The following is a 26,305-nucleotide window of genomic DNA, read 5'->3' as shown; positions in this document are numbered from 1 at the left end:
AGGGGGCTCCTAGAGGGTCTTTGAGGGAATCAAGTTACTAGTCTCATATATAATATAAAATTATTCTCTTTCTATCTGTAGAGCCCAATTTTGTTTTTGCTGATGTGATAAGAGCAGATCAAAACAGCACTGATGGAGAAGATGACAAGATATACTTCTTTTTCACTGAGGTGTCTGTGGAGTATGAATTTGTTGGAAAATTGATGATTCCAAGAATAGCTAGAGTGTGCAAGGTGGGACATAGTTCAATTTACTTTTACTAGTTCAACTAGAACTGTGTGTGTGTGTGTTAAAAAGCATTTATTATTGTGGACTTTTTGCCAATTAAATGGAAGTGGTTGAACTTACTGAATCTTAGTAAATCAGCAATTTCAGTCAGTTCTTCAGAACTGAGAAAGCCGAATTGTTGCTTTGGGAACAAATACTTGATTTAATTTTGTACAGTGGTGAAATTTCAGTACATCTGAGGGTTCTGCTCACCCCTGGGGAAAAAACCATCCACCACAAAACCCAGCAACAGAAAAAGTGTCTCCCCTGGCATTCATTTGTATTTTTTTGTAAACAACTCTAAGTACAGCTCCCTGGGAAGACTTTGGTTGGAGCTGAGAGGACAGGGTTTTTGTCAAATTACTTTTAAGTAGCTGTATGCAAACAAAACTGTAGCTGTGTCCGCAGCAGAATAGCTCTTGACTGTGATGTAGCAGATGGGACTTCCGTGAAGCTCTTAGAGCTGCCAGAGCCTCAAGGAAAACAGTCACCAGCAGCCTGATTCTGTCACATTTGCTGTGTTTAAACCTCAATTTGTTAGGCTGATTCAAGTATGTACTCAGGAGTGTTTGTTAAAAATCTTGCTGATGAAAGAGTTTTTTTCCAGTAGAAAATGTTGATTTAACAAAAACTTTTCCAGTGGAATGTATGAATTTCCTTGGGATTTTTTTCCAACAGGAAATTTATCTAGCCACTTCATTTTGATGAAGCTGAAATGTTTTATTTTGATTTTACTGTTATATATTTAAACATGGAAGTCAAAACATCAATAACAAGTTACTGCCCTTGGGATTACCATTAAACAAACAGCTGGAGGCAGCTTTACATTGGGTTTATTGTTATGGCCCTCTTCCCACTGACAGCTTGTGTACACTTGAAAAGGGAATATGATGGAATAGAAGAGCTTTATTGCTGCTGTTTGTTTGAAACAGGAATCAATGACAGGTTGCAAATCTATAAGCATTTATACTTACTGCGTTCATACATTTTGCAGATTTCCATTAGTACTTTGCATAACAGCATTGGATAATGAGTGGGAAATGATGATGTTCTGCTTTTTAAAGAGAAGTACCAGAGCTACAGCTCAAGTATCAAATATTTTGAAACATTTGTAGTCAATATATCTTGGCTTCTTTAAGCCTTGGTATTGCAAATCCTTAATAAAAGTGGTATCTTCTTGCAGGATTAACCCACTGCTGCATTTCTTCTAATGAAATTATTAATATCAGGCAAGTTTAATTGCATATTGCAACATTAGAATTTAAATCGCAGTTTAAATGTCACAGAATAAACGCAATGTTACTTATTTCTCTTAAGGTACAGTATAATGCTTCCATGCTTATTTCACTTGTTCTAATAAGCAGGTTTTTTTCTAAGGGTACATTGCTCATCTCAATTTTTCAAGTGTTGATGAAGTATGGTTCTTTTATAGGTCTCATGTCTCGTTCTACCTCTATGTGTTGATAGAAACCATTCTGCATTATTTTTGTTGAATCAACTAATTTTTCTGTGGCTTCTTTACTTTTCTGTTTGTGAATGTGTTAACATTTGTTGATGTTGCTATAGGTCAAACATTAGAAAAGAGCAGAGCTCAGTAATTTCATGCTCTATAGCAGTTATTATAGCATGATACTAATTCTCCTGACAAATACCTTTTTATTTTTTTAATATCAAAAGAGAGACCAAGGAGGATTAAGGACCTTGCAGAAAAAATGGACTTCCTTTCTCAAGGCCAGATTGATTTGTACCATCCCTGATAAGAATTTAATTTTCAATATTATCAATGATGTTTTTATTCTCAAGTCTCCAACTTTGAAGGAACCAGTGATATACGGAGTCTTCACCCCGCAACTGTAAGTGTGGTATAGCCTTTTCCTGGATAAGTACTTTCAATATCAGTTGACTACTACAAGAAGTAATAATTACTGCTATGATTTTTTTTTTCTTTCTTTCTGAACTTTTAGGAATAATGTGGGGCTGTCAGCAGTATGTGCATACAATCTGTCTACTGTAGAAGAGGTTTTTTCAAAAGGAAAATATATGCAGAGTGCTACAGTAGAACAGTCTCATACAAAGTGGGTACGATACAATGGGGAAATTCCTAATCCTCGACCTGGTGCAGTAAGTTTCTGTAATCTTAAATTTGATGACTAGTCTTTTTTTAGTGCTCCAGGAGTAAAGAAACTAGAAAATATTATGTAACCTACTAAATCTTAATTTTAGTTTGCCCTGATCTGGATACTTTTTGTTGTAAAGACTTTGTAGAAATACACTCAAGTGATTTATTCTGAACTTTATGTCTGGGAATCAAAGTGGGTTTTGTTTAATTTATAATTGAGTTATTTGCTAGTTTTGTATTTTCATTATTTTGTTACTAATTTTCTGGTGGTGAAATAGATGACAGTACACACTAGGCAACATCAGATACTTTTTAGTTCAGATGAACAGAAGTATAGCAATCTTCGCATTGTCTCAGTAGGTTCAGCAGGCTTATTCAATGCAGTGCATTGCTCTGCAAACTGAAATATTCGTAAGTGGGTCTCTCACACACTTTTCTTACTTTCTCATGTTCCCTGCAGTCATTCTGTTGCTACTGCTGAATGAGGTGACAGTTAAAAGTAGTTAAGAAGCATAAGAGTCCAGAAAGAATGTTTTCATAAAATGTATTTTCAGCCCAAACAAAAATGTAGTCTGAAGCTCAGGGATTAGTACATCACAGAAGCCAAAGTGCTACAGGACCTGAGGACCTTCCTCAGTAAAATGTTTATAATGTAAAGGTGTGCTTACTGGCCAAAATAATGCAGAGAGGAAAATGCATGCAGCTGCTGTTAATTGTCTCTATTTTGTACAAGTAAATGATACCATTTGGTTGTCTCTTTTTTTTTTTTTCTTTGTTTGTTCCTGCTGCCCTGACTAGTGTATAAACAAGGAAGCCAGAGCATCAAACTACATGAGTTCTCTGAATTTACCAGACAAAACATTGCAGTTTGTTAAAGATCATCCTCTAATGGATGACTCAGTGACTCCAATGGGAGACAGACCTCGACTAATAAAACGAGATGTGAAGTATACTCAGATTGTAGTAGATAGAGTCAGAGCACTCAATGGTACCATATATGATGTTATGTTCATCAGTACAGGTGAGTTCTGCAAAACACTTTTTTAATGATGCACTGATTCTTTAGGCTGAAGTATGTTCTAAAAGAAACTCTTGAGATTTTAATATTTACACTGCTTTTACGCAAGCTGATATTTTCATTAAGCGTAAGGGGCCATGGTGAGTAAGTGGAGAATCTTACGTGCTTTGAAAAAGTATTGCAGGAAAAGAACTGCAAAACTGCAATGAGTGCAGAAAAAAACCCACAGATAAGATAATCCCTAAATTGTCATCATTTGTCCCACAATGTCATTTCTTGCACAGAGCTCCTTACGGTGGCAATGGTTGCCATTGGCACAGAGCTGTGTGAAGTCTTCAGCTGAACAGCAAGCAGATTGAGAGAATTTACAGCAATTGTGCATTATTTCACTGCCTTTTTATTTTAAGGATCTTGCTTAAATATATTGCTTTATTGTTTCAGATCAAGGAGCCCTGCACAAAGCTATCAGCTATGAAAATGGAATGCATATTATTGAAGAAACACAGCTTTTTCCAAATTTTGAGCCAGTCCAAACTCTCTTGCTTGCATCCAAAAAAGTAAGTGCTATAAGTATCACAGCATTCATGTCACTTTGCTCTTCCACAAAACTTTTTATTACCACCTTGCAACTGTGTCGTGATGAAAGAAGACACTGTGCACAGAAGCAAAGGCTGCATCTGTAACTCTTCACACTGCAGCAATAGCACGTATTGCCTGCTGCATTTCAGTGTATTTGGTAAATGGCAAGCTTCTGAAAGTATGTAGATATGCGGGTAGTTGTGTGTCACAGGTGTGCAGGTCTTCATTTGGATTCCATGTGCAGAAGCTGAAAGCTGTAACATGTTTTAAGGTACCAGTTTTCAGGTTTAGGAGTAGTGTGAAAATTCTGACCCCTTGTGGACATTGCAAATCTGTGAGGAAAAATCGTCGGGGGTTTAGCAAAGAATTGTTATATCTTTCTGAGGAAACAGACCTAAGAAGAGAGAACAGTCTTGTCTAGCAGAGAGACTCAGAATTGTGTAACAAATTGGATTCTGCTGTCTCAAATCTTGCAGTCTCCTACATGCTAGATGCATCGTGCAAGCAGTCATGTTTGGTGCAGCTAGAGGTGAGGACCGCTGGTGAGGTCCTGTCTGCCTGGTGCAGCACCAGCTGCAGCTGGGGGACACAAGCCTTGCCACAGGCTCCAAACTCAGCAGTTTGAAAGTTTATTAGTCAGTCACTCAATTTAATCCTGGAGTGGTTTTGTGACAGTTGGAGGATAATCACTGTGTGTACTTCGTAAACTAGTTAGGCTCCTGGCCCTCGTTACTCAGATCTGCAGATCCATGAATATCTGTGACATTATTACCCTAAGCAGTGGCTTTTAGCATCAGACTCCTCAACTGGCAAAATCTTGGCATTTCTTAAGGAAAGAATGACTTTTTTGAAGTGTCTGTAGTAATACTGGCATTCAGTAGCTACCTAGTGATCAATAAATGCTCTGCAGCTAAGGACTTAGGAATACTGCCAAGATATCTTAGAAACAGCTTTTATTTTTATGTGATATTTACTAAAACTTTGCATGCCAACATGATCAACCTAGTGGACAAGAGCTTTAGCTGTAATTCTTTCATACTCATCTTGCACACTTATTTGTCCTTTCATGCTTGTAATAGAAAGAAGTCTTGAGGACAGAGTATATTTTTGATAGAAAAATGAAAATTAATGATTAAAAACTACTGTGCTCACAGATTTCAGTAAAGATGTTTGTATTATTTTTGTATGATGCATCACACTGGCAACTTTTATATATATATATATATGTGTCGGTATACATGTGTGTGTATATATAAAATGTTTGCTGGTTTCTTCTGCTTTATCTGCAAAGAAAGCTTCAAATGCCTTGCTTTTACAGGAGGTTTCAGCATTTGCCCTGTGATAGAAGATAATGATAGATAACTCTTCTAATAAATATGCTAATACCAATTCTTCCCATTGTGAGTGAATTGTGGGATCATTCATACACCAGCTTAATTACGATTCCTCCATTTCTGGGGAGTGGAGGGGAAGGGGTAGGCATTACAACCTGATACCAAAGACACATGATCTAGCAGCTTCAGCATGCACTTGATAGCCAAGGGTAGTGTAGAAATGATGGCACAGAATTTATTTTCTCTGAATCTAGGTGCCACATTCTCAGTTCCTCAAGAATATCCTGAAAGTGGGCAGTGTGAGACATGGCATAGGGGCTGCATGGGGAACATGCTGTCTTTTCACAGAGAAACTTCTCTCAACGCTTCGGGTTGGAACAAGTCACTGCTTCCTGCCTGGCACTGTGGAGCGTAACAGCTTGTACCTTCTGCAAGGGGAAATTTTCCTTTTGCTAGAATAACTTTTGACATATAAAACTAACACTCAAAACTGAAGCAGTGCTGCCCAGTACCTTCCTGTAAAAGCAGCGGTTCTTTTCAGCAATGAGGAATAGGAGGTTGGGTCAGATGCTGGAATCGTGAAAGTTGTATAGTTGCAGTACCACCCAAACAGGGATTACTTCTGCTCCCCAGACTGAAAACACAAGTTTCTACCTCCCTGGACATCACAGTAGCAATAACAGTCAGTTGCTAGTGAAGTCCTTCATGTAGTTGGTATTGTGGTATGTGTAGTGGCATCCCATTGTAATCGGCTAACTACGAGAGCATTATAGTTGTTACTCTGACAGTGGGCTTCACACCTCTCTGGAGTCGGAGTCCTTCCTGAAGACATTATTGCAGCAGTCTCCAGGCCCTTCCCATATACCTTCACCTTGTTTGGAGGGTGGTGGGCAGAGTCAGATGCGCCTACAGTAAATCCTTCTAACTCCCAGTTGACTGAAAGATGTGTCTGGATTTTTTAAAATGGTCTGCTCGGCTCACTGTACGTTCTCTGAAATCATGGATGTACCAGCTGGGAACCATGCCAAGACACTACGACCCATGCGCAGTGTTGCACTGTTGGCTTGAACATTAGCTAGCAGAGCGCTAGGAGATGAGCAGCGCTTGGTGCCTTGTGGGAGCTTTCCATCAGAGTTGGAAACTTTTTCTAGGAAGTTGTATGTCTGCAACACCACAGACTTCCTTCTGTGGGCACTGCAGCATAGCCCAATGCTAACCTAAGTTAAATTTTAGGCCAAAAGATTGCATTTGAATATATGTCTCTGAAATTTGATTCTCTTTCAAAGTCCATCTTCTAGCAGGCAGTGCTAGCAGATACTTTTTTGATCCAGTTTTGCCTTTCATCTTGCAGTGCCAAGATTTTCCTTGAAAGCTGTTTGCATTCTTCATATGGATCTTCAGATGGATCCAAACTGATTTGTGCTTGGTCTTGTAGCTTCTTCTAAAGAATGCTGTTAGTCAGAATGCATCATTCATTAGCATAATTTGAAGACCGACTTCCTCATGATCATTACATTAAAGAGACTAACCTGTTACGAGTTCTTGTGGCAAAACCTCCTTACATCCTTAGGAAAAGAGTGACAGTGAGCCCCAAAACCTAAATTCAGCCCTAAGATGCCCTGTTAGTTGTTTTCTTGAGTCTGTTTCCAATGTCAAGACCAAAAGTCTGCACCACAAACATGAGGATTTTCTGAAGAATGTTTCTCTACTAGAAATCTTTCTTGGATGTCTGCCCATCACTTCGTGACCATATTCATTCTGCTGGAGTGAAGCAGCCTCACTGCAGACACGACCCCTGAGTACATTTCTATATACCGAGATACATATGGTTGCTGTACAGGAAAAGCCACTCTGTGCTTGAGTCCTGCTCATTTGCCATGACAACTGTGGTAGGGTGGATTTATCAGCACCCTAGGATGATGCCAACCCACTGCCAAGGTGGTGTGTGCGGTTTGACTTTGTGTGCACAGCCTCCCAAAAGGACTAGAAGGTCAGTCACTGGTGGGTTTGGGTGGTAGAGCAGGCCCCTTTCTTGAGGCTTTGCATAATAATATGTAAATTCATAGTGTACCTTTAGCCATTGGTTTCCCGGAGCTCTGAACAGATGAGTGAAATAAGGCAGCTGCCTGTCGTTTATGAGAAGGGTGGGTGTTCAGCATGAGCGTGATCTCTTCCTGCCATGCTCACAGTGAGACTTGTTTGGGATCCCCAGCAACAGTGGGTCAAACAGCTGTTCTGTTTATATCCTCCTCTTCCTAGGTGTCATACCAGTGCTGTTTCCTTTGAATACTGTCCTGTGTTCCTCCTTGAGTAGCAAGTAGGCAGCCGCATTTGACTCAAGGCTGATGCTGATGTGGCTGCAGAGACCTAACTGGTAGAAGAGCTGAAGGCAGTAGGACTGCTTTGGGTTAATGGGGGCAGAAGCAGGTCCTACATACAGTGAGCATTGCCTATTCAGGCTTGCATGTGTCTGCCGCAGACGTGTCATCAGCACAGGCTTGCTTTGCCTCATATGAGGATTGTCGGTGCATTTGTATTTGTGGAAGAACTGTGTGATAAAGCCATGGTTAGACATAGTTACTTTCCATTCTCATAAACTGTATCTATTTCAGGTTTTTGTTCTTTTGTCTTTTTGTACTTCCAGCATCACTGAATATTTTCAAGATAAGTCTCCTTTCCTTTCTAGAAATAAAAGCTAATCAAAATGCTTATTCCCCTCATGCTCCAGTTTTTACAAGCATGGCTCTGTGTATGCCACTCTTTACTTTTAGCCATTTTTAAATTGTTTCATGAATTGGGTTATTCGACTTTGAGAAAGTGATTGGCTGTGATTTTTTTTTTTGTTGTTGTTGTGCTTTGGTTTTTTTTAGGGCAGAAGATACCTCTATGCTGGTTCAAATTCTGGTGTGGTTCAGTCTCCGGTGGCATTCTGTGATAAGTACACCACTTGTGTTGACTGTGTTTTAGCAAGGGATCCTTACTGTGCTTGGAAACCCCTTAAAGCTTCCTGCATTGATATTTTTAAAGAAAGTGAAATTGAAAGGTAATGGTAGCCTTTGATTACTTTACAGTTACAATCAGTACTGTGTCAGTCTTGCCCCTTACTGGTAACTGGTATTTTTCTATGGTTTCTATTTTGAATGGTTTCAAATGCAGACTTTTTCCTATCCATCTCATGTGCTATTTAGATAAGATGAATCTTACTACGAGAGGATGGGCAAGCTGTAGGAAATAAGATTTGAAGTTGTAATACTTGGACTTCCTTTTACAGGAACTGGATTCAGAACATAGGTGGAGATGCATCGTCTTGTTCTGGTGAGTTAGTCTTTGAAGAGCTCTTTCGCATGTCTAGGTGGAGTAGTGAAAGAGTTCTGTTTAGCTCAGCTTGGTTTTTGTGATTATCTGGACACCATTTTATATTTTAATAGGTATGAGATTCTGCTTTTGAATATTAGAGCATCCGTACAGCCTGCATGTTGTCTTAAAATGTCTGTGTTTGTATACATCTCAGTGTGCAGTGCAGAAACACCTGAAATGAATGGGGTACCTCAACAGCGACTTGTGATTAAAGCGATATTTACCATAAGTACTTATATTGCAGAGGCTGCTGTCTCTGTGATACAGCATTTGACATACTGCTGTGAGCCTTGATAAGTGCTTCGTTATTGCTGCTGGATCAAAAAAAAAAAAAAAAAAAGCTGAAAAAAAGCTGGGTTTATGGTGAGAGGGGAGGGGGACTCAAAACATGATGCAGAGCAGCTGAAGTACCCTCCATAGTGCTTTAAGGCAAGTAACTACAAGTCCTTTCTTTATAGTGTGTGCTGCTGCCACCAGATCGAGGAGATCTTAAAGAGTAGTAGTGTTACAGGAAATGTGTACTTCAGTTAAAAATGCTTTGAAGAGTTTGATGTACTTCATTTTTTTCTAATACAAGCAAAGCAGGGTCCACCATGAGAGTTTAGCTTGTTAGGGTTTTTTTGTTAGTTTGTAGTGTTGCACTGTGGGTGTACCATAAATGCTGTTATTTTTTTTTAGAAGAGAATTTTGAGTAACAGCACTTTGTTCAATTTATTCTTGGTTATTTTGTAGTTACTGATTTACTTAAAATGCATTAATTGCATATAAAGTGATACCAAGTTCAGCATCTTGTCTCAGATGCATGCTCAGTTATTGATCAATAAGGTCTCATCTTTAGCAGTGGAGGCTGTCTTAGAGTTTGAGGTATCCTATCTCTTAGTTCGTCTTGATGTCTCACACACAGCTGTAGCTTGGTATTTCACTGGGAGTCTTACATGCTGTCATCTTGGTCTCGTGAGGTAATCTGAATGTCGTAATCTTTACATTTCCATTAAGACTATTGTACAGTCTCATGAAACTGTACAGATTAGAGCAAACGGGGATCCTTGCTGATACTCTGCACATTTATTTTGATGTTCCAGATAAAGTAAGAGAGAATTCCCTACAGCATACATTCAAGCATGGGAGCACAGCAGAACTCAAGTGTTCTCAAAAGTCCAATCTGGCACAGGTAGTTTGGAAGTTCAAAGATGACGTACTGAGAGTGGAGAGTCCCAAGTACCGCCTGCTGGAAAAGGCACTGCTCATATTCAATTTATCAGAAGGAGACAGTGGTGTTTACCAGTGTTTGTCAGAAGAAAAAGTGAAGAATAAGAAATTTTCTCAAGTGCTGGCTAAGCACATTTTGGAACTGAAAAAGATCCAGCACACCACAGTGGGTCCCACCACGGCAGCTGCACCAACAGAAGGTAATAGCGATGTGCCAAAAGTGTCAGCTGTATCAACCAAGGGGTCTACTGCTCACACCTTGACTACTCATATGGTACCAGTAACAACAGCAAGGGTAGTAACAAAGCCCATTGGCCCTGTCCTAACAAGTGCAGCCTCCAACACAGAGCTCTTCAATTCAGTTCCTGATGCGGTCCCAGAAAAGACAATGTTCCTCAAGTCAAATGATAACTTCCTGTTGATGTTCCTCTTCCTCGTCTTTTTTATCCTTTTCTTGTGTCTGCTGTCCTACAACTGTTACAAAGGGTACTTGCCAGGGCAGTGCTTGAAATTTCGCTCTATCATGCTGCTGGGTAAGAAGAAAACCAAGTCAGATTTTTCTGATTGTGAGCAAAGTGTGAAGGAGACACTGGTGGAGCAAGGCAGCATCAGCCACCAGAGTGGGGAGCAGCCAAAGCTGGCACATGACACCGGCTACGAGACTGAGCCTGACTGCGGGAATGGCCAGCTGCAGCCTGGGGATTCACAGGCATCCCAAGAGGCGAAGGACAAGCCCTTCGATGTCAAGTGTGAGCTCAAGTATGCCGACTCAGACGTGGATGGGGACTGAAGGACCCAATCGTCCATTTCAGTGGTGGAGATCAGCTGTGGTCCTACGACTAGCTATTTTAGCACAGAGACCGTGGGTGTGACAGCTGAGTCATAGTGGGGATTATATGCCTAAACTGTACAGCAAGCCAACTTGCTTTCAGATCTCACCCGATTAGAGAAGCAGTGTTCTTGTCTGCAGACCATAGCATCTTGTGTTGTACTGTCTTTTTTATTTTTTTTTTTAAATGGCCAGTTTCAGATCACCATTTGTTTGTTCCCAATTTTTCCCCCACCAAGTGCTTTGCTCCAGTAAACAATTACTTGCTTGTTCTTCAGCTCTGTTCTTCCATAGGATAAAAGTAACTTTCTAATTCAGTTAGCTTTAAAAGGTACTTCAGTCTACACATATTAGCTGCCATTAAAAAAAGACCTAGTTTAATTTTAATTCCAAATTGGAAATTAAGTTTAGTTTATCAGATTGGTAAATTATAGACTTTTGTCCAGATTGGGACATATTTTTTCTTTCCTTCTAGTGATTATTTTTAGTTTTATGCTTTGTGTTTTGGCACACTAGGTCTCTTTAGTTCGTTAAAGTTAATTTGTTTAACTGCATTTTAAGTATCTTAAATCTCAAGGTATAATGGGGATAGCATCGGCTTGATTTGTGTAAGACTCTCAGGGATAATCTTGTTTAAAGGCTTCTTTTCTTTGCTGCTTTCTAGAAATTTAGGTACAACAATACCAGTACATAATATGGCGTAAGTTGGAGGGGAGGGAAATAATAGATTTAGAAATGCTTTTCCTTTTTTTTTTCCCCTCTCCCCTCTTCTGTCCCCGCCCCCTGCCCCCTGCAAGCTGAACATAGTTGTGTTCTATTTCCTATTTAAAACTGGATTTTTTTAATTTTCTTTTTTTTTTTTTAATTTTTATTTGTTTGAATGAAACAGTACAGGCAAGCAGCTGCTAGTTAGCGGTGACACAGAGAGAGTTTTTTTGCACTGTGGAAGTGAAACAGGAATCGAGAAGAATTACCTACAATAATTCAGCTAGTGACTTGCTGGAATGGACGGTTAGGATACAGCCTGATGAGAAAACATTGCCGATTTTTTTTCTTTGTTTCAGATTCAGAAATAACTCAGTTTCTTTTTGTGACAAATCTTTGCAGCGTCACACTTTCTGGATGACACCTTTCAATCTCCTATACAACTGGAGGCTGAAACTGAAGCTGCTTAAACAATCAATCGTTTGAACTGTTTATGTGAATCGTGCCTGCAAACATGAAAGTGTGCATTTGGTCTTAGCCTGGTTCACAGCAGCACTGTTTGTCTGTAAAAGCATTTTGTGTGGTACAGTCCTGAAGAATTGCTCTTCTCACTGCATCTTTCTGTAACTATTGCTAGAAGTAGAATATGTTTTAACAGTAAATAGCAGTATGCCTGGGCTGCTTTTCTGTTTTAACTTTCATGCGAACATAATTTAGACCATCTTAGTGTAAACAGTTTATATTTTATAAGATTCAGTTTGCTTTTATTTTTCTATTTTTAATTATGTACATATAACAATAAATATTAAAACAAATTGTATTATATCTTGACTTTTATGAAACTTGACACAATGACACTGCTTCCCATATTGCAAGTCCCTAATGTTCCTTGTGGTTTCCTTTAAAGGGGAAAAATTAAAACTTTTGTAATTAATTTGAAGCAGATTCTCTTCTCAGCTTTAGGTGAATGGGTTGTAGCCTGGGTGTTGGGGGAGGGCAGAGACTGGAATGGAAGGATGAAGAACGAATTGTGGGTGGAGGAGGAAAGCGCTCTTCTCTAGAGGCCTAGGGACACTTCCTCTTATTACCCTTCTAAAATTCATCTGTCTTTTTGCATTATTTCTTCAGTGTGTGATGTATTTCTTACAACTTTTTTCCTTAGTACCCTCTTTTTTTTTTTTCTTCTTTTCTGTCCTCTTCTGTCACACAGCCTCATCTCCTATACCTTTCCCTCCTACTGGTACCTCCTTTTTGTCGTGTGTGGGAAGTGATTCACCTCCTTCACCCACCAGTACCCAGCCTGATGTTTGGTTTAGGACAGACCCTGTAAAGGTGATGTTATTGCCACCTTTCCTAAGTGACCAGGCACAGCATGTTAGTGTCCAGGGATCCTTTCACCTCTTCTGCCAAGCCACAGGTAAGTTGGAGGACTACTGTTTAAACTAGCATTTTCTGCATTAAAAGTTTACATACGTCACCATGTACTGTATATGTTTTACTTTTTTGATGTTTAAAAAAAAAAGAAAAAAGAAGACGACTCATTTCAAGATGTACTGGCAACATGTTGTTACAAAGAATCTGGAACTGCAAATGCTGTACTGTAAAATGCAGGCTCTGATGTAGCAGCCTACTTTAGTATATTAATAGTGAATTTTTACTTTAATAGGCTCACTTACATGCTGAAAGAGTTCTCTGAATCATGATTGCATGTGGTTGTTCACCAGGTAAATATTTTCACTGTCAGTATGTATGCAATTTAAGAAATACACTTCTGTTGTATTTGAATGTGGCGTATTCTTCTGGACCAGGTCGGTTACTCCTTTTTCACGTTAACTTATTTCAAATGGCAAAATAGTTACAGTAATGGCAACTTCCATTTTATGAAGGGTATATTGTCTGAGGTGTACAAGAGAAGAACAAAGCTGTCTTTTTCTATAGAAATTCAACATTTGTCACTCAGCTTTTTTTTTTTTTTGATAATATTTGCCTGTTTCAGCTAAGTGAGATTTAATGGATCTAACCAGGTCTTGAAATGTAACCTTATTCTTTAAAAGCAAAGAATACAGATATAGATTCATTTTAAAAAGTACCATTGTTTCATATTGCTCTGTGATTCAGTGTGTGTTAGTGTTGCATGGAATCAGATCAAAATGCATAAATCTTTTTTAGAGTACATCCTAACATGATTTGTATTTTCATGGCTAAAAAGACCAATAGCAGGATCAGGGTTCTTTCAGCAATAGTGTATTCACTGCTGCTATAGACAATTCAGAAAATTTTTATTGTCTACCATCAAAAAATTGTACAAATAGCATAAACAGCACCAAGGAGTTAAACTGCTTAATAACTGTGCTACAGAGCTGGAATTTATTTTAAAATTACTCTTTTTCTTCTAACAATGTCTGTTTTAACATGATACTCGTACTGCTTTTTAAAAATTGTCAGTAATTGCAATTGCCTTGGCAGTGAACTTAAGAAACAAGGAGCGGTGTCGTAAAGTCAGCCTGTCGAATTCACTCCGGAGGAGGCAGGGATGAATAGTGGAAACTGTAACAAGAATCAGATACCCAGGAGATGCAGTAATGGCACAGGCAGGGGCAGGGTGAGCCAGCTGTGGAGGCATTTCCAGCTTCTCTCCAAAAGCAGTGAAGGCCTGGATTTTGTGTTATGGATAGGGGCTTTACTCCCTTTGGGAAATAAGATGCTTGGCTGATACATCACACCCTTCTCTTGCCCGGAATTACAACTTTATTCCATTGATTTAAAAAAAAATCCAACAAATACAAACCAGCATACAAAACTGATTCAGATCATTTGCATCCTTCTGGGACCTGCATGTGAGGATGCAGAAGTTTCTCCTGGGTTGGAGGTGGCTAAGCAAGTGGTTTTACTATGAAGCTCTCTATTTGGATTTATTTGCATTCCTTCAGTGCCTGTTGATATGTCTTCATATACACATAGCCGGAATGGAACTTTATTTCCCTCAGCTATGAATATAAGGTAAAATGTGTTCACAAGGAGCAGAAGGATAAAATGACAGTGGCAGTGTGTTAAATGTCATACCTGTAAAAGATATGGTATCAGCAAATGTGTGATGGAAATACATGGATTGCCTCATCATCCAGTCAGAAACCTGAAGCTTAGTTTTAATTAAGTTTCTAGTTTTATTTTTATGAGAATTACTGAATCTCTTCCTTTTTTTAATTGTAAATGTCTGCTTCAATCTGTCTGGAAACTCAGCAGGAGTTGGTGAGTTCTCTTACCCATCTCTTATTCATCCCACATGTTTTAACCTGAAGGCTTACCTAAGGATAATACTTTTACAACCTTGTAACTGGCTCATTCCAGCAACGTTAAATTAAAGTGGATACAGCACAGCCACTTGTCACATGTTGTTATCTTTTTCTGGAAAATGAGGTTTTCAAGAGTGGAGTTCTGCCCTTCTGAAAAGGAAGGAATACATCTCCCTTCTCTCCCACACAAACTGCTTCCCAGTTTCTCTGCTCTCCTGAAAAGTCTCACACCTTCATGTTTCTCCAGAGAAACGTGCCTGCTAGATAACACACTGGCAAACTTTAGGTTTCTCTAGTAGAACTTTTCTCCCCTGTTACAGAATTTTTAAACCCTTTAAAGACATTTGAGGCAGGCTTCAAATAAATTGAATGAAATACACCATCTGGTGCAAGAAGAGGCAGTGAGCTGATGATGTATGCAGCTGCTTTATAGTTTCTCTGGTGTGCTCTTTTGAATTTAGGTATACTAGTAACAATTTTTCTAGCAGTTTTGGTTCTGCTTAAAGATGTTTTACTGACACCTCCTCCCCCAGCTGTAGAGTAGCATGTCCTTAACTTGACAGATGAATGTGATACTAGAATATTCTGAGCAACAACTTAAATGCATTTATAATCAGAGACGGTGCAAAACATTATGCTTTATATTTGTGTTTCTGGCCTGCAGGTTCAGACTCTGTCAAATGTCCAAATTTGTCTGAAGCTGGAGTTTTTCCATAATGGTTTCTTAACTTTTCAGTCTCATTAAAATAGCCCTGCGAGTGTGAACATAGTTCTGCAAACCCAGCAACATGCTTCAAAGGAGTTACTATTTCATGGAGATATTGAGATGAATATCTGATAACACCCATGTTCCCTGTGGCTATGCTATTTTAAAGGGAACGCAAGAAAATTTCCCAGATCTATAACTCGCAAGAATTAGAATTGCAAGTGATTCGCTGTAGTTTTTCACTGTTTAGTGATGCTTGAAGCTGCACTGAAATGCATGCAGAAGGGTGGGGAAAATATGATGCGCTGCAGGTGGATTAAAGCTAAAGCTCTAGGCAAAGTGCCTGCAGAGTGAGTCTGAAGCAGACCCTCCCAAGGGTGCGTCCAGATGTCTAAGGGTTGGCTGTAGTGGTGTCACCAAGCGCTCATGAAACACAGATCTCGGCAGTAGGGCTCAAAAGTGCCTACACGCTGATTAGCCTCTGGGAGGAAGAGCTCATCCATCAGAGACTGACTGACTTATCCGTGGAAATGAGTAAGCTGTCTCCCTGGAGGTGGCTTTGTAAGTCATTCTTGGGTGAGGTTTTTAAGTGCACTGCTGGTTGACGTGGTGCAATGCTTTAAGAGCTCAGAAAGGAAAGGCATGGAGGTGTGCAGCACCTAGAGCACAGTGAGCCTGCACAGGAAAGTGCTTTCTGCTAGGCAACAAAATGTCTAGTGCTGCAAATTAGGGCCTCTAAATGACAACATGTCCGAATCTTAAAATGGAGGTTACTTTGGTTGTTACATTGTTCTACTCTAACAAGAACACAAATATCGAATAGCAGTTTCCCATAGTTTTATAAAAAGTTGCAGTTTTCCAGCTTTTTTTCTTTTTTGTGAACTGTTGTATAAAAGAATCCTGAGCACTTCTCCTCTTCCTGCCTTCGTTAGTGTTTCTTAATAATTATGCCTGTGGACAAACACATCATTAGTTTTTGAAACCTGATAATGGTTTAACTGGCAGCCAGATGCAGAGGAGATGCTCTGCATCTCCCAGGACAATTCAATCCATCGCACAAATATTTTAAATTTTCTAAAATTTTTAAAATTTTATGTAGTATATTTTGAGATTTACATGGTGATGCTTTGTTGAAGCAATACCACTCACTTTAATCTGTATAGTTATTTCGTAACCTCTGGTTGGTTTATCCTTACACGGGAATGCTAAGTTTGTACTTTGTTAAACAGTTCTATACCCGGCTTTATGAATTAGCATCTCAGTAGACCTTTGGTGTTTTATCTCATGCCATCTGTCTACAACTCAGTTTCAGCATCTTTGGCTACAGTAATGTGATAGTAGCTGTTAATTTGTGATTTTATAGTTTTATAACACTTCATTCAGTGATTTCTGCACTGACTGAACATTTATCGCTTAAAGGCACCTTGGTACAATAAAACCATTCCTTCTTGTCGACCAGTGACATGCCACCTTTTTTGTTATTTGAGATGCATCTAGAAGATAACTTGAAAAAATTAAGATTGTTCATTTAATATATTAACTGAAAGAGGACTTAAAAGTCTTAAGGTTATAAAATCAAGTAAATATTGTAGACCCATTTTCCATTAAAAAAATCACAGACACTAGAAGTATCCTCCTTGTTACTTTAAGATTGCAATATTTTAGGGCTGCAGTTATCTTCCTACAATGTTGGCACTTCTTTTTTCAGCCTGATGGGCCTGCTGTGGCCCTCTTACATCTGACTCTGCACGCAAAGCCAACAGCATTAAACACCTTTGTAAGTGTTGGTGTTATCCTGTCTCTGATGGCTTCCTCCATAGTGACTTCTGTAAGATAATTGAAAACTAATTCCTGTAAGGACTGACATGGATGCTCCATTCTCAAACTCTGGCATTGACAGCAGCTTTTGAAACATTTCTGTAGAAATTTCTTCTGCTGTGCGCTTTTATGTGCAAATGCTATGATCACACTAAGAAATTTGTGCAAGAACAACACCTTCCCCCCCTTTTTTTTAATAAATATTTTCTTGTAAGGGCTAGAATAAACTCAATGTGAACATAATTTAAGCATAAGGCACATTAAGGTAAAAAAGGGGAGACTAAGGAGAAGTAGAACTAAGAGTGTCTTATTAATTCTTCAAAGGATTTCCTTCATTTTTTTTTTTTTTTCCCTGGTGAATAGAACACCTTTCACAGTGTGCTGCAGACTGCATTTATACAGGTTTTTCCTGTGCAATGAATAATAAGGTGCAGTTGGGAAACCTTTTCTTGTGTGATTTATGATAATTTATAAATGTTTAAAACAGAAGAAACATTAAAATATCTTTCTCCCCATGAGGAAATCACTCCAGTTAGGAATAGCTGCTGTAGCCTGCAAATAATTATTACTGTTGTAACGTGCTTAAAACATTTCAAACTGCATGCATGTTGTAGCGTGTCCCATATATACCAGTAAGTAAGTGTTCTTGCATACTCAGTGGTGAATTTTATCAGTTGCATCATATGTCAGCAGAGCGCTTGGGTAAATTAAGCCCATTGCATGGTTTTGAAAGTTTTTGATTGGTATCTGCATAGTTTGAATAAGCCATGCTTTTGAGAAAACAATTTGTCAAAGACTCTCTTGAGACCAAGGAAAACAGCTGGTACCTATATGAAGGAGTACCCCTGTGAAGTTTGCTGCTGTTTAGTTCCAGCTTACTTCTGGAATCAGGTGCTGCACAGGCCATTTGCAGACACAAACTGATTTGGTCACAGAACAGGGAGTATTTGAATTTAATTTGCATGGGGAGACTACAAGAGTGCAAGAAAAAGAGGTATTACAGGATCCATGGCAGCTTTCATAGTGTGGCTAAGTATGTATAAAAGAAGTTTGCTTCACATCAAGGTCTTTGAGATCCAAATGTAATTTCTAAATTACTTTTGGCATGTGTCATCTCTCAGGAGAGGGGTTCACTGCTGTGTATTTCCCTCTATATACCCTTTGCTTACAAGGTTTTACTTGACCTGCCAGCTTAGCCTTTCTTCTTTTGCAATTAAACACAAATATTTGAACTGTTTTTCTCCTTGCTAATATGCAACTCTGATTCACTAATATCTCATCTCGGAGCAGTACATTGGTACTAATTTCTAACCCCTGGCTGTGATTGAGAAGCTGGATTTCCCAGTCCTGCCTAGTGAGAGCTAATGGGTTTGGACTGGTGTCAAAGTCTCTGGAGCGTGACTGCAACTTTACGTTCTTCTCGTCAGAACTTCTTGTTACTGCCACCAGCCCTGTTTGCAAACTTCGTACCTGTACACTTATTTTTCTTGTCTTCCCCATGACAGCTAAAACCTGTAGACTTTTAATAATTAATCTCTCAGTGTGGTGGCTGATTTGGAACATAGCTGTCACCATTATTTAACCATTTCACCAGGGCTGCTTCAACATATCATATGCTTTGTCCCCTCAGTGGAGATGAAAATCTCATTTCCATCTCCTACAATGATATTCCTGCTGGATTTGTCTGGCAAACAAAGGAGTAAAAGCAGTAGCTGGTGCTCTCTGGAGAGCAGGAATGATTTGTGGAGAGCATGTCCCTAAAACATGTTCTCTAGTTTTCTTCACTTTATTCTAAAACTAAAAATTTAAAAATTCTAAAAACATGGTAACCTTGTTAGCTGATGGGAGTCCCAAAAATAAGTAAGCAAACTCAAACTGGAAACTATTTTTTTCTGCCAGTGCCTAGTTCTAGCTTGCTAGTGGTTCATTTATTCTTCACAGGCAATTATCTGGGTTCCAATTGAAAAAAACTTTTTTTGGACCCACTCAGAGGATATCTAAGTAAGAGCTGTTCATGCTGGGAAACGTGGAAAGTTATGATTTGCATTTTCATCTCATAGGTGAATCAGCCATTTCCCCAATCTGCTTTTAAATTTCATTCTGAGAAGGCAGATGCTGTGTCCTACTTTCATCTGCATGTGCTCTGCATCGCCAACTCTGGTGACTTCTTGCAGCTTTTTATGTGGTTCGCATTGCACTTCCTGCTGTTAATCTGCCTTGATAAGGCTGCATCAATTTTCATGCGTTGTCAGTATGAGTTATTTGGTGTTTGAAGTAATATTCTTTGTTGGCATTTCAGAGAGGCCTGTTTTCCTTGACTTTTTAAGTGATTTTTTTTTTTCTTTCGTTGCTGTCAAGCTATTTCCAGTTTGTTTTCTAGAATGTATTGCCCCTTTTAAAAAACAAAGAAACCAACCAAAAATGACCAAAAAACAAAACCACAAAAACCCCCACCAGTTATCTGAGATATGGGCTGTACATATAACAATGTACACTGTTTTCAGAAAACTGTGAAGATGCTTGTCTCAATTTAAAGATTGTTTCTTCCCCCACTTTTCCAATCTCTTACCCTCTTGATTGCTTCATTTACTATCTATTAGTTTGCTAGCTTGTCAACAAGAGTGACTCAGGCTCCTACAACTCCAGAAACTGTGACCAGCCTTAAATCTAACTTTCATTCATGTACTGGGTAGTGCTGGTGGCTGTTTTCCGTATTAGCCTAACCTTTTCCTGTGTTAACTCTGATATCTGATTGAAAGTAACCTTTCTGCACCCAGATTATAGCGTCTTTTTAAAACTTAACCCCTGCTCTAGATGAGAGCTTCCTATGTGATCTTGGTTTTCTGAAATCTCAGATGTTTAGTTCAGTAGCATCCAGTGAAAGCTGCAAGCGAGATAGCAAGCGTTAAATACAGATGCCACTATTTTTTTTTAAGATTAACTTTTTTTTTAAAATTATATGTGCTGCATGTTGTGAGCTTTGGAAAGGGTTTTGGTGTATATTGGGGAATACAGGGGAGTGTTTTCCAAAATCTATACTTTGTGTCACTGAGTATAGCCTCTGGTAGCTGTTCCATGTGTAAATTATAGGAATTCATGAAAAAGACTTTGTTACCCCGCTAGAATGTCTCTGTGGGATACCCATCAGCTATCTTCACTTGGTTTCAATTTGCTGTCAATTTTCAGAGATCAGTTTAGCTAGGGAAAGCTTTAAGAGATTTAGGCTTGCTGGTGGCTCATGCTTTGTTTTACCCAACTCATCTCCCTCTAGCTTGAAGTGTTTCTCTGAATAATGTATAGGGAAGCCTTGTTTTAATGTTACCCTCCAAGAACCATGTTAAAAATGACAAAAAACAGTGTGATAAACCAACAGCAATGGGGCAGTGCTTCTGAGTGTTTCATTATACAGCTTCATTGGGTAGCTTTTGAAACATCTACACAGCTCTGCAAGCTGCAGCATTTGGCAAAAGTTTCTAGCTTAGCCAGAACTCCCTCTTGCTCCCCCACCTCAGCCTTATGTCAGCAAACTCTACTTAATCCACAATCTCTTGCTTTTGAATTAGTATCTCCAAGCTTTCTCAAAAGACAAATGTTACTAGGATTTGATGTGGATATGGCAAATACTTAATTTGGTGCAGTTCATCAGGCACATCAGCATGCTGCTCTGAATCTGTAGCTGTATACTTCAATTCTTTAAATGTGGATTTATTTGTTTTAACCTAAGATTGAATTTACACCAATAATTCAGTGAATACAGTTAGACTGTGGGTTTTTAATGCTATTTATGGCTGCTGAAATTTCTCCTTGTGGAAAATCTTGAGGCAAAATCATCTGGCTATTAAATACATGGTTTGTGCAAACCTGCCTGACCTAACTAGGTCAGAGAACCCATTTTGCCAGCAGAAACTACCTGAACAGTACCTGGGCTGTTACTATCTGGGCAGTTCCATTTCACTCAGAGTGCTGGAAGCAGAGGTACAGAAAATGAAATATATATGGAAAAGTAGCAAACACTTCCACTGACACTGGAAATTAGGAAGGAGTTTAGGCAGAGAAAAGGGGTAGTTTGGTAGTTAACCTTTCCCCTTCTAAAATTCTTATGGTGGTGAAGTTGATTATTAATAATATATCTACTGAGACTGAAGCAATGCTTTCAAAGCTAACTGTTTGAATATCTTTCATTGTTGCTTAAATGTAGTTACGTATATATCTGACTTGCTGTTTAATTCTCTGCTTGAATGTTGTTTTAATAAGATGACTTTTTTAAATCTTTCAAGCATTCTTAAAATGGATGACAACGTAAGTAGATCAAACGTGTTAGAAATTTGTATTTTAAAGTTTGTGTTAGACATGTAATTAACTTGTATTATAGCAACAGTAGCAAATACAGAGTGTATGTTCATATTAATTCCCTTTATCTTCAAAAAATATTTCTCTAACCATTACATCCGAGTCTGAATTTATGTCACTCTAGAGTTGTAGAAAATTTGCACTTAACAAATATGATTCAATATTTTTGCAGATTAAACTGTTTCACAGAGTAGTTTTTCTACTGATCAACCCTGAAAAGGAAATAAAAGTAGAGAAACTAATAGTACGGTGCCTGAAATTCAGCAATAAACTGCAGTGAAACATAAAGATCAGTAAAAACCCTGACTACTGCTTTAACCTAGATTTTGCTGTTGACTAATCTGTATGAGTGTTACTTTCTGGGGATTTCCAGTGCTTCTGACTGTACAGAAAACAAAGCTAGGGTAAATTTGCCCAGCTGCAACTTTTTAAGGGACCAGCCTGAAACAACACAGCTTGCAAAAATTCCCGTATAGGGAAGCTGTTGGATTTTAGTCTTTAGGTGAAGTGTGTGTCTAAACTGAGCTTTTGGTAGATTTCTGAAACAATTGTGATCTTTAGACCAGAAAGTAGAGCAGGTTCTCTGGTGTGAACGGTAACATTTGAAGTAAGGTTAGGGAAGTGTCCTGCACTGAACATGCCACTTCCTCATTGGCCCTATTCCCATGTGTTAGGGCTTGAACTGCTGCAAATAAAACGAGCTTGTGGCTTTACTCAAGCAGTGGGCTTTTAGCTTTACAATGCTAGAGTAATAACACTTCTACACTTGGAAAAGTTCACCCTGATGCTTCTGCCACAGCATTCCCTCTTCTTACTGATCTTCACCGTGGTCAAATTAGTCTTAAAATCTCCAAGTCAGCTTGTCCTCTGTGAACACTATCACTTCATTTCATTTCTGTATTAATGCTGTGTCACATTTATTGTGGCATCTGTTAGAAATTATAACCCAGAGTGATTTTGAAGTAGGTTTCTACTCTTCAAAGCCTGTTTTTTTTTTTTCTTTTTTTACTTAGATGATTTCTGTTTTTCTGCTGTGCTTGACTTACTATTCCTCTCATTTGTCCAAATTCCAACTTCAGCATTAGTTTCCTGAAATAATTTGTCCTCGGTTACAGAATTCCCATGATTTTAGCAACATGCAACCTATCTACTGTTAATTTTAGAATGAGTACAATAATCCATAAAACACTTTTTTTTTTTTTCATGAGTGGGTGCTGGGCTAGCTGCTTTCAGTTTAGTGTATGCTTGCCCTCTCCGGTTTGTCAGAGCTGTTGTCAGTCCTTCTCAAGAGATTGTGTCACTTCCCTCCCTCCCTCTTTCCTTCAGAGAGATACTCTACCAGGCTTTAACTAGATCATGCTCTCTTATCATTCACCCTTTCTCTCCTTTTGTGTCTCCATATTTGTAGTATGTTAGTTTTATTTCCAAACTTTTAAAGAATTTAATATGTTATGCTGAAGAAGTGCACAGATGTAAATACTTTTTTTTTTTTTTGGTCTGCCTGCATGATTATCTAAAAACTGACATAGAATCAAATCATTTTCTAGAGAAAAATGCCACACCGCCTTGCAAACTGAAATGCTCATAGTAAAAGCTGACGTCTGTAGTAGGTTACCTGTTCTCTCAGGAGATACTTGCAAAAGTTTATTTTAAGCCAAATTTCTCTTTATGTTGTCTCTTGCTAAGGCTAATCTGCATTCCAGGCCCTGAGGGAGAAACAGGCATATTTTAAACATCAGAATTATCACAAAGTTCTTAGCTTGGCCCAGATGTCTTTCTTTTAAATGAAAAAGCTCTGACACTGCCAAGTACGCTTCAGCCAACCTTGCTAATTTTCTGGGAACAACTGTTCTGTCCTCTGGGCAAGCATCAATCTCTGATTTATTCAAATTCTGTCCTCACAGGTTAAGACGAATAATAGCAACAAGGCTAAAAGATTAGATTGCTCTTTGTTGTTGATCCAGGCTTCTTCCAAGTTCTGTCTTGCCTAATTGCCTGCTGTGACTAATGTTTCTGTGTTTTTTCCAATTCTGCTTCTTTATTACTTCCAGCATCTTTGACACACTGAGATCTTGAACTTTTTCCCCTCCTGGCCTTTATTTCAGATTTTGTAAGGCATGTCTCTGATGGTTTCGGCTTTGTACCAGAAGATAGCTTGATCAGCAGTAGGTAACATGGCCTAGCTCTACAGAAAATTGCATAGGCAGATAGAGCTGATCTTTATCATGTGCTCTATCGTGTTTGTGGGGTAAGTTCCCCCTTGTGACAATCCAGACAAAATTAATTTATACATAGGAACTGATTTACAATTATGCCTTGAACCTAAATTACCAGTGCTAGCTCCTTTTTATCCCAGGTTTTTCATTCCCAGAATTTCAGATGAAGAAACCTAAAACATTACAATCAACCATTTATGCTTTTGAGCCTAACCTTCAGGTTGTTAGGGTTTTGTTTTCTTTTCAAAGACTCATTTTGTATTTTCTTACAAAATAAGCTGACTGATGTTTTTACAGGTCCAGATGACTCCTATTTTGTCTGGAAGAAGAACGGACAGAAGATGAAGGCATGTATCACTGAACAATCTCATATGCTATTTGATGGCAGAGTGCATGTTCTGAGTTGGGTGAAAGACTCAGTATTGGAAAATACAGAATATAAATGTTCATTCATCTCAAAAGTTGGGAACATATCATCAGAAGTGCACATCACAGTGGAAGATAAAGGTAGGCTGGTTTTGAACGTATGCCATGTTTGGCTTGACTCTGATATGCATAAAGCTCAGTAATTTACACCCATAAAGCATGTGCATATCTGAAGATGGTAACTCTTGTTTACTGTATTAGTATCCACTTCAATTGTTTATGAAAAGGTTTTAGAGCCATAAAAATTTCCTTCCACACCCTCCCACAAAGGACTAACCTGCAAATTAGCAGCTGTGATCTAGAAATGAAACCAAAACTGGCATAGTCATAGGCACAAACTGGAAGTCAGAGGAGTTAAAAATAAGTACTCTGCCAGAACATTACAGGGTAATGTAGAAAAATGCTTTAATGCCAAGAAAGTCAGATGGTAAAGTGAAACACCCACCACCCAGGATTTTGAAAAATCAGATTATTTGTAAACTACCTGTAGCCGAGTGAGGGCAGTCCTCTTCACTTGGACACCAACTGAGCAGGAGGTCAGTTAGTTAACTTCTGCAGCTATGCAAGATCTTTGGGTACCCAGAACTGACTGAAGCAACTTGAGAGTCATTTGCAACTAACCTTTGAGAACTTATTCAGGCCTGGAGGTCTAAATAGTCTTTAAAAAGACAGCAAAAGCAATGAAGATGATATAGTATGGATTTTCTTGGCAGAGTGAAGGAAAAATTAATTAGCTGGTTAATAACAAACATTAATTTGTCAAGAACAACTCAACCCTTTTTTCAGTGACAGAGAAAAGCAGTAGGAGTTACACAAGTTGTCTTGCCCTCACTTCAGTTACTTTGAAGTCTGTCTCAGAAGCAGAATGGAGAACATCTTGATGAAACTATTGTAAATCTAAAACAAAGGGAGTCTTTCACTGTGCTCCAAAAGCATTATATACTGTTGCTGGTGTCCTGAGAGATAAATAGAAAATGTTACATCTGTGTATGTCACCCACGAGTGTTACATTCTGCAAGAAAAACTGGCAGACAGAATTAGAACTAGAATTTTATCAAGATGCAGTAAAATAGCGCTTCCTAGTTATTCTTTCCGTTGAGAGTTAACATTACCAAAAAATAGGGAAATTACAAACAGGACATAGTCAGCTGTACCATATCATTCTTCTCCCCAGGCTTGGTATGATCTAACTGGAGCATTCCTGTGATGCTTAAATGGGTTTGAACTTTAATGTGTAGGTCATATTTTCTAGACATTAAATCACAGATAAAGGCACTGAATCTGTTTACTCTGGAGGCTATAAAGTTTGCTGCAGAGGGGAAGAGACATAACCATTTGAATAGAACTTATTTCCAAATAACATAAGAGGAGATAGGGCAAAATGAAGCACAAGATGGTGGGTTTTGTTCCTTCTAGCCCAATCCTCCACAGGAAGTACTACAACTGAGCAGGTAATGACTTACTTCATAATTATGTAGTTATGTAATCATCTTCATGTACAATTCTCAGATAGTACTGGTCAGGACGGATGGACCAAAGAATTTGATACCTGGAGAAGCGCCATCAGCGAACATGACAAGATAATGAAAAACTGGAGAGAAATGTGGGTAAGAATTTTTGGAGAAGATACCTCTTACAATGCTTTCTACATGATCCACTACAGTCCCAATTTTATAAATAGCCTATGATGTTTCTACAACCAAATGTATTTATGTAACAAAGCGATTAGTGTTCCTGTACACGTCGTCATTCCTGACCCTCTCGGCAGTAAAATCTGCTTGATCTATGACATATATTACCCTTATGTGACCTTGCTCCTTCAGTTCACTAATCAAGTGCTAATCAGTCAGTAGTTCTTATCTTGCCCAAAACGCTAATTCTGTGTATACTGAATATAGTAGATTAATTTAATCCCATCTGTAGACTAATTGGGCTGTGGAGACTATTAGACTTAATAAATGGTACTGTCCATCAAAGCTGGCCAGCCTTTAAAAAAAAGATTTTCTCCAACAGTTAGAACTGCTGGAGACAGTCAGAACAAAGATGACTTTTGATAACTTTTGGATATGACACATGCTT

At 38.6% G+C, this 26,305-nt stretch overlaps 1 protein-coding gene across 10 annotated transcripts in view; it reads left to right on the top strand.

The window, feature by feature from the left end:
* SEMA4D (semaphorin 4D) overlaps positions 1-26,305 on the top strand; it is a 104,999-nt gene that overhangs the window by 77,744 nt on the left and 950 nt on the right. For 2 of the 10 annotated variants that reach the window (XM_074570889.1, XM_074570890.1), the window contains 11 exons: positions 82-233; positions 1,945-2,120; positions 2,232-2,388; positions 3,185-3,407; positions 3,846-3,961; positions 8,188-8,360; positions 8,589-8,632; positions 9,757-10,083; positions 12,628-12,834; positions 24,098-24,307; positions 25,736-25,833. In XM_074570889.1, coding sequence (XP_074426990.1) covers positions 82-233; positions 1,945-2,120; positions 2,232-2,388; positions 3,185-3,407; positions 3,846-3,961; positions 8,188-8,360; positions 8,589-8,632; positions 9,757-10,083; positions 12,628-12,834; positions 24,098-24,307; positions 25,736-25,833 — 1,883 coding nt within the window. Of the gene's footprint in view, positions 1-81; positions 234-1,944; positions 2,121-2,231; positions 2,389-3,184; positions 3,408-3,845; positions 3,962-8,187; positions 8,361-8,588; positions 8,633-9,756; positions 10,084-12,627; positions 12,835-21,488; positions 21,534-24,097; positions 24,308-25,735; positions 25,915-26,305 lie in introns of those variants that run through there. The other 8 variants (XM_074570887.1, XM_074570886.1, XM_074570893.1 and 5 more) reach the window with 6 other exon arrangements.

Source organism: Larus michahellis, chromosome Z, assembly GCF_964199755.1.
Source record: "Larus michahellis chromosome Z, bLarMic1.1, whole genome shotgun sequence".
NCBI lineage: Eukaryota > Metazoa > Chordata > Aves > Charadriiformes > Laridae > Larus > Larus michahellis.
Note: the sequence above shows the minus strand (reverse complement) of the source record. Positions and strands in the feature narration are given on the sequence as shown.